This window comes from Fragaria vesca, linkage group LG7 (assembly GCF_000184155.1).
Source record: "Fragaria vesca subsp. vesca linkage group LG7, FraVesHawaii_1.0, whole genome shotgun sequence".
NCBI lineage: Eukaryota > Viridiplantae > Streptophyta > Magnoliopsida > Rosales > Rosaceae > Fragaria > Fragaria vesca.
Genome location: NC_020497.1, coordinates 17,637,749 through 17,645,350, shown reverse-complemented (window position 1 = coordinate 17,645,350; position 7,602 = coordinate 17,637,749). Strand labels below are relative to the sequence as shown.

The 7,602-nt window shown below is 40.2% G+C and overlaps 2 protein-coding genes and 1 non-coding gene across 3 annotated transcripts; 2 read left to right on the top strand and 1 right to left on the bottom strand.

Moving 5' to 3' along the window:
- Nucleotides 1-1,830: 1,830 nt before the first annotated feature.
- LOC101309005 (probable glycosyltransferase At5g03795-like) lies at nucleotides 1,831-3,090 on the bottom strand. The gene has a single exon (XM_004307533.1). The coding sequence runs from the start codon at nucleotides 2,995-2,997 to the stop codon at nucleotides 1,948-1,950; it is 1,050 nt and encodes a 349-aa protein (XP_004307581.1). The 5' UTR covers nucleotides 2,998-3,090; the 3' UTR covers nucleotides 1,831-1,947.
- Nucleotides 3,091-3,221: 131 nt separating this feature from the next.
- On the top strand, nucleotides 3,222-3,295 carry TRNAV-CAC. Its single transcript has one exon. It is a non-coding gene; the product is annotated as a tRNA-Val (tRNA).
- Nucleotides 3,296-4,093: 798 nt separating this feature from the next.
- Nucleotides 4,094-7,481, top strand: LOC101308416 (protein YIPF1 homolog). Its single transcript, XM_004307531.1, has 6 exons — nucleotides 4,094-4,361; nucleotides 4,716-4,761; nucleotides 4,865-4,948; nucleotides 5,643-5,808; nucleotides 6,423-6,696; nucleotides 6,970-7,481. Exons 1-6 carry the CDS (start codon nucleotides 4,308-4,310, stop codon nucleotides 7,159-7,161), a joined length of 816 nt encoding a protein of 271 aa, XP_004307579.1. The 5' UTR covers nucleotides 4,094-4,307; the 3' UTR covers nucleotides 7,162-7,481.
- Nucleotides 7,482-7,602: the final 121 nt, after the last annotated feature.

The window sequence follows — 7,602 nt, the reverse complement described above, 5'->3', positions numbered from 1 at the left end:
CTTCCTCTTCCTCTTCCTCTTCCTCTTCCTCTTCTTCTTCCTCTTCCTCACCGCTCCTACCAAATCGCTAGGAGGCGAGGAAGGGAGGAGGAGCCGAATAATGAAAGGATGAATATTGACTAAGGTTTCGCTGAATCCAACCAGATCTGATTTGTTTATTCTTCGATCTCTACAACTTGGTTTACTCAAAGATTCTTTAGAATTAAAACCCATATCTTTTGAATTTGACAACAAAAAGTGATCATTTGTAGCTAATTTGTGTTCGTGCTTCGTGCTACTACTGCATTCTGCTATGTGTTGCTGCTGCTGCTGCTACTGCGCCGAATAATGAAAGGATGAATATTGACTAAGGTTTCGCTGAATCCAACCAGATCTGATTTGTTTATTCTTCAATCTCTACAACTTGGTTTACTCAAAGATTCTTTAGAATTAAAACCCATATCTTTTGAATTTGACAACAAAAAGTGATCATTTGTAGCTAATTTGTGTTCATGCTTCGTGCTACTACTGCATTCTGCTATGTGTTGCTGCTGCTGCTGCTACTGCGTGTGATGTTAGTGTGTGTTGTTGTGTGCTGTTGCTGTGTGTGTTGCTGTTGTGTGTTGTTGTGTGCTGCTACTGCGTGTTGTTATGTATTGCTACTGTGTGTGTTATTGTGTGCTGCTACTGCATGTGTTGTTGATGTGTGTTGTTATGTGCTGCTACTGGGTTTGTTGTTCTTGTTTGTTGTTGTATACTGCTACTGCGTGCTGCTTCATGCTGCTACTGTGTACTGCTTTGTACTGCTTTGTGCTGCTATTGCGTGTTTTGTTGTGTGCTGCTACTGCGTGCTGCTACTGTTTGCTGCTGCTACTACGTATTTCTACTGCGTGTGCTGTTATGTGTTGCTACTGTGTGTTGTTGTGTGCTGCTATTGCGTGTTGCTACTGCGTGTGTTGTTGATGTTTGTTGCTACTGTGTGTATTGTTGATGTGTGCTGCTACTGTGTGCTGCTACTACGTATTTCTACTGCGTGTGCTGTTATGTGTTGCTACTGTGTGTTATTGTGTGCTGCTATTGCGTGCTGCTACTGCGTGTGTTGTTGATGTGTGTTGCTACTGTGTGTATTGTTGATGTGTGCTGCTACTGTGTGTATTGTTGATGTGTGCTGCTACTGCATGTGTTGTTGTTGTGTGTTGTTACTGCAAGTTGTTGATTCATGTTGCTGCTACTGCGTACTGCTACTTCTACTGAAATTAACTGCTACTACACTAAATTATTGAAAAATCTGCTACTGTATTCCATTTACTGAAAAATCTCACAAGGAGAGACTTTTCTTTTCTAAAAGTATATTTAATTAGTGTAGGGTTAGTTTGGTAAATTAAATCATGACACATGGTATGTAGAGAAAATATTGTCCTTAATTGTTAAAAACTGCCTTATTTGTTTAACAAATAGATTTATTTGTGTTTCAAATTCTTTTAGATGATGTATATGTGATTTGTTATATTATTTATACATAAAAATATAAAAACTTATTTTATCAAGTAAATACCTGATATTCTTCCCAAATTCTCTCTTATATTATTTCACCTACAACAATTTTTTATTACACGTTACGTTACCGTGGCTGAGATATCTTCCAAAATTAAACCCTAAACCCTACCGTTAATGATGTATTCATCATTAACATTTGGAAATATGTTAGAGCGTCTCACGGCCCTTCATGCAGCAAGGTGGTTCACAAGGTGTGTCGCAGTTTGTGTAGAATAGTGTCGTTTGAACCCGACCCTAAAAGAAATTTTGTGCTTCTCATTACTAGCCAATGGACTTTTGTGTAACAACTAGGTTACTACCAACAAGTAATCAGATATTTCTTTTCTCCACAAAACAAATATAGAAAATCCCAAAACTAAAAATATAAACACAAAAACCAAACAAGGCCCCAACAACAAAATACAAACCGGCCTACGCCGTCTCCCGCCGGGCGTATCTAATCGTGTGGCGTCGCAACCAAAGCTGATATACCAAAGTATGAAACGCATCCTTAGCCCGCGGCGGCGCGTTCCATGCCAAATGCTTCCCCGCCTCCGCACCCAACCGCCTCATCTGATCATGCCTCTCCCAGCACGCGCGCACCAACACGCGCTCCAACTCCTTGGCCCCACCACTCCTCCCCACAAACAACGCCATCTCCTGCCACCTCAGCACGTCCATGAACGGCAAATCCTGGATCGGACGGTCCGTAATCACCACGGGAACGCACCCAAATGTCAACGCCTCTCCGATCCCGGACACGTCGCCGGCGCCGTACTCAAATATACAAAACTTGCTGCTGGAGAGCCTCTGCGCGTGGATCTTCGGCTTCGAAATCTCCGATTCGATCAGAAACTCCGGGTTGACACGTAACTCGTCGACTATTGCGGAGTCGTTCACCCAATTTGATCGGATATAACCGAGGAAAGTCGTCGTGTTGACCGTCGGCGCGTGGGACGACGCGAGCGGTGGGAGAGTGATGTCTTTATGAGGGATGAGCTGGCCCGGAGAAGTCGGGAAGCATGAGATCTGGATCGAGTTCTTTTTGAGCTCGACGAGGTTGCGGTCGGATTCGTAACCGACGCCGGAGCATGAGAGGTAGAAGTGGTCGGCTCCGAGGGTGCGGTTCCAGTAAGGATAGTCGGTGCGGATGGTGCGGATGAGACGCGCGAGGGAGCGCGTGGGGAGATCTGGCGGGAAAGGGAGGAAGAAGAGGTGGGCGTGGTCGGAGACGTTGGTGGCGAGGTCGCTGTCGAGGAGGGAGGTGTAGAAGAGGGACTGGACGTGGTTGGGATAAGTGAAGGGAGGGGTGGGTTTGTAGATGAAGATTCTGAAGTTTTTGACCATGGAGTCGTAGTTGGCGGAGAAGGTGGAGGGGTTGAGGTAGGGGGAGGTGAGGTGGGGGATGGGGAGGGGTTTGGAGTGGGTGGTGTGGAGGAGGAGGAGGAGGAAAATGGTGGCGGTGGCGGTGGTGGTGGACATTTTGGGATGGAAGTGGGGAGTGAGCTAGCAGTTGAGCTCTGCTCCCTCCGCTAGATAGTAAAAACAGAAAAGCCAACTGCCCAAATGTCCGACGATTTAGGCTCAAATTTTGGAAGGTCAAGGAAGTAGGTATTGAACTAATGATTAATACGATGCAATCATTATTCTGGTCTAATAATTAATGACTTTAATATTTATGATAGTCTGTGACCTAGTGAACAACTGTCTGGGTGGTGTAGTTGGTTATCACGTTAGTCTCACACACTAAAGGTCCCCAGTTCGAACCTGGGCTCAGACATTTTTTAATCTATTTTTTGCCACATGGTGTCTATGTTGTGCTATGTAAATGTGATATTTTTTCCCGAGTTCAAATCTTACACTTTTTCTATGTGTATTTTTTTGTGAATACGAACCCAGCCGATTACTAAAATCAAACTATTAGGGTATAGCTAACCAGCTCCCAAATTATACAGGTTCGAACTCAAATATGAAACACATTCTCTGTTTTCTCTTTTTTTTTGGAAATTAGTGAAAATGAACTTAAAGGACTACTAAAACGCTAAAATAAAACCATTGAGATATAGTTAAGAAACTCCTAAATTATACCGATTCGATTTCAATATATGAAACTTAAACTAAATTCATTTTATGATCTTTCTCTATCAAGTTAAAATCTCGCCTCCCAAATACCTATGTTTCAATGTTTCACAATACCAAAGGCGAGTAATAAGAATGTTTCCGGTATTAGTATGTCATTAATTTTTTTTATTTTTTTAGAATGAAATATAAATTTTGTTAATCCCACAAATTCCACTAATAATGTCATTTTGGAGGTTGACACAAAAACTTTTCCTCAACGATCAACATAAAGGGTTTGAATGTTTTGGGCTTTTGAGCATTTAGTTTGTTTTGTTTTTGTAATGTCCTTCTTATGTCTTAATCTTCTTAGAGATGACTTTAAGAGGCTTGTTTGTTTCATTGCTTGTTCTTGATTTTATTGTTTTTTTTGTTTTTATGATATTTGTTTTACGAAGAAAAAAAAAAAAAAAATCAACATAACGGGGTCCAGTCACGTGACGACCACACGTGCAACAGGTGGAAAGCTGAAGAAACGCGCGCGGGCACAAGAGGCGCGTGGAGGGAGGGAGGGAGAGAGACCCTAATACCGGTGAGTCAGTCAGTCTGCCTCGTCCTCAGTGTTCCTTCCAAACTACGAAAAGCAACGTCTTATTAGGGCTCCGAATCCCACTCCCTTTCTCTCCTCAAATTCACACGACTCTCTCTCTCTCAGCTTTCTCTCTCCTCCTCCAATGGACGAGTCCTACTCCGGCCTCCCCACCAGCCATTTACTCGGCTCAGTTCCGGTAAACTACTTCGTCTTCCTTCAATTTTTTACAATTCAATCTCATCCAATCGTTCTAAGCCTACTGATCTTGTTCGATCGGAGGGTAACGAAACGAAATCAAAGATACTTCAGTACCCAATAATCAAAGCCTAAAGACATTTTTGGTTCATAATTTTCTCGTTTTAATTTTCTTGCCATATTTAGAATAGCTTTCTATGGTAGATTTCATTGGGCTGAAGTCTACTTTTGTTGACTGCTTTCGTAATTACTGCCTGTAATTTTAGACTGCATTAACATTCTTTTATGTTTATGCATAGTTCAAGAATTGTAGTTATCTGTTTGCTTTTCTTTACTTGTTGTTTTGGGTGGTCAGGCTGTTGTAAGTGAAGATAAAGACAAGAGTACCGCAAGCTATGAAGGTGTGAGGCAACTTTTGTTAACTGTTTTTGTGTTTTAGTTAAAGGTTTGCCTGAATCGTAATTTGTTTCCTTAGTCTGAAGATTTAAATGTGAACTTATGCAGCACCTGAAGCGAATTTGCAAATCTTTCCCCCGAATAATGGAGGAGGCAAAGGGCGCGGTTATCAAACTGTGGGAGGTCCAAGTGGTATGATTTATGCATTTTATGAGGATGAATTGTAAGAATGCTTGGGTTTCACATACGTCAGGATAGGGATTTGATGCTTAAGTTTCCACATGTAGGGCTTATTGCGAGTTGAGCAAACTCGGTAGAACATAATCTACTTTACTTGACGGGAGTGATATATCTGTCTATCACTTGAAGTAATGATATATCTGTAGACCATAAGATCAAGTTCCACCTTAAGGATAAAAACATACCGGTTGGTTGATGCAACAAGTTATGATATATCTGTTTATTACTCAAGTGTTCTTTACTTTCTTATTTTGCAATAAAAGAGATACTAGCAGAGCAATGATAGGAAACCTTTATCAATTGCATATGTGCGGTTTTCTGTATCCAGTTGACAATTTTAAGACTGTAATCTGGTATATGTGCTGGTGCATATGTTAGAAGGGCATGCGATATTTCATTATAGTGTAATGCACTTTTCTTTTGGATAGAATGGCTCCTGTAGGAACAGTGTACAGTGATGTACTAAGGGATTCACAAAGGGTTTTTATCATCTTATTTGTTTGCTTATTTCATCAAATTGAATTATAAATAAACTCTGGTGGATTTTGTTCTTCATGGTGTGTTTATCAACATATTGATTTGACTTCATTGCCCTCTACTTTATAGTGGCATATTTAATGATATCTCCTTCTGTCCATACATGCAGAAACATTTGAAGAACAACCGGCAAACAACTGGAGGGGAGTATTTAATGTCGCATCATACACACAATATTTCAATGTGGATACGGACATTGTCCTGAACAGATTACTAAGTTCTTTGTTTCCCCACACTGGAGATTTCTTCAGCAAAATTGATGCCAACCCTGATCTGTGAGTCTGATGTTGCCTTTTTGTATATGATCTGAAATTTAAATTGATTTGTCTAATATGATGCCGTTTGGTGCATAGCTCTGAACTGTTAAGAGGAATGAATATGTATGTACTATCGAAAACAGAAAAGATATTGAGTATAACAGGATGAAAAGTTGGAGTGAAATCTATGAAGAATTCAAAGGAGAACTGATGATTGTATTTAAAATTGTCAGGTTTATATGTTTGTCTCATTCTAGCTTTAGGGAGGCTGTGCTATAAAAGCATGCTCTCCTTCATTTTAGGGATTTAGGATAGTTTCCTATCATTTTTGTGGTTTTATTCGTTTTTGCAATCTGGTAATGACTTCATATTATGTTTATCCAAGAAAGTTCGGGTAAAAATTTGAATAGTGGAATCCATGTGATAGATAGAAACTACATAATCTGCCTTTCATTAGCACCATGACTTGTTTCTCAATTTATACTGGAAAGAAAGTTGAACTTGAGTTTTAAGCTTACATTCTCAACCGCAGTTATCATGTTAATTTCTTTGTGGTAGTATGTTCTTTATATAGCACAGTAATGCATCCTGACATTTTGGTTTTCTTGGTGTTGTTTCTTGTGATGTAATAGATATGGGCTAGTATGGATCTCCACTACATTAGTGTTCATTCTGGCTGCACTTGGAAACTGTGCAACCTACCTAATGGACAAGCACAGTGATACCTCTACTGCTTGGGGCTTTAATGTCAGTTATATGAGTTTGGCAGCCTGTTCAGTCTATGGTTATGCAATTTTGGTCCCCTTGGCATTTTATTTTTTGCTACAGTATATGGGGGCAAATTCTAGCCTTATTCAACTCTGGTGTATGTGGGGATATTCTCTCTTCATCTTTGTTTTAGCATCTGTAAGTACCTGTGTCCTTGCTTTGCTCTCAGTCGTTTGTTTTCATGGTCCTTTTTTTTTTTCTTTCGTCCGAATAGTCTTATCGTCATTTACTTAACTAGTCCAAGTTTTGGCTCTGATATAGTGACACATGTCATTTGAGCTAAATATTATTGCATCCTGGTTCTTAGCCTAAAGAATGAAATAGGACCCTTTCTGCCCAAAGTTAGAGATTAATAAATGTTAATCTACTATTGATAACTCATTTGATATGTATTTTGGTGGAATGTTTCAGTTTGTGTTACTTATCCCAGTTGAGGCTCTTAGATGGATCATTATAGTTCTTGTCGGTGCTGCGTCTGCTTCCTTTGTTGCCTTGAACCTCAGGTCTCATATGGAGGGGAGTGATATTACAATAGTGGTGATCGCTGCATTTCTCTTGCAATTGGCTCTGGCAATCTTCTTTAAGGTTTACTTCTTCCCATGAGTGTTACTAGGCAGTAGGCACAGTCAGTCTCTGAATTCCTGAACTTGAAGCAGCTATGATATCTGGATGTTAGAAGCGACTGGAGTAGCACTTACGAGATCGGTTTTGCAGTGTGTTGGAATTACTCACTCGTGTGGATTGGATTTCAGTGAAGAGTAGGAGGCATGGCATTTTGTAATCCATGCTCTTCTCAATCATGGAATTTTTCTCCCTTAAACCTGATTCTGTAAATAAAGAATGTATTCAGAGATGTTATAGTTGTAGTTGTTACATGGAGTAAAAGAAGGTTTATTAAGTCATTATAAAAAGACTTCATTTTCTGGTTAGTGAACTTAATTGATGGGTAAGAAACACGTGGAGTGCAATCTGAATTACCACCCCTCCTGATAGTGTACTAATTCTCTAAGGAGTTCCATTACCCGCAAAGAATGTGCTTTCGGG

Bases quoted from the DNA above. Each gene is read 5' to 3' on its own strand.
- LOC101309005 (XM_004307533.1), bottom strand. From the start codon at position 2,997: ATGTCCACCACCACCGCCACCGCCACCATTTTCCTCCTCCTCCTCCTC.
- LOC101308416 (XM_004307531.1), top strand. From the start codon at position 4,308: ATGGACGAGTCCTACTCCGGCCTCCCCACCAGCCATTTACTCGGCTCA. The intron at 5,809-6,422 runs GTGAGTCTGATG...GTGATGTAATAG, and splicing joins ATTGATGCCAACCCTGATCT to ATATGGGCTAGTATGGATCT. The intron at 6,697-6,969 runs GTAAGTACCTGT...GGAATGTTTCAG, and splicing joins TCATCTTTGTTTTAGCATCT to TTTGTGTTACTTATCCCAGT.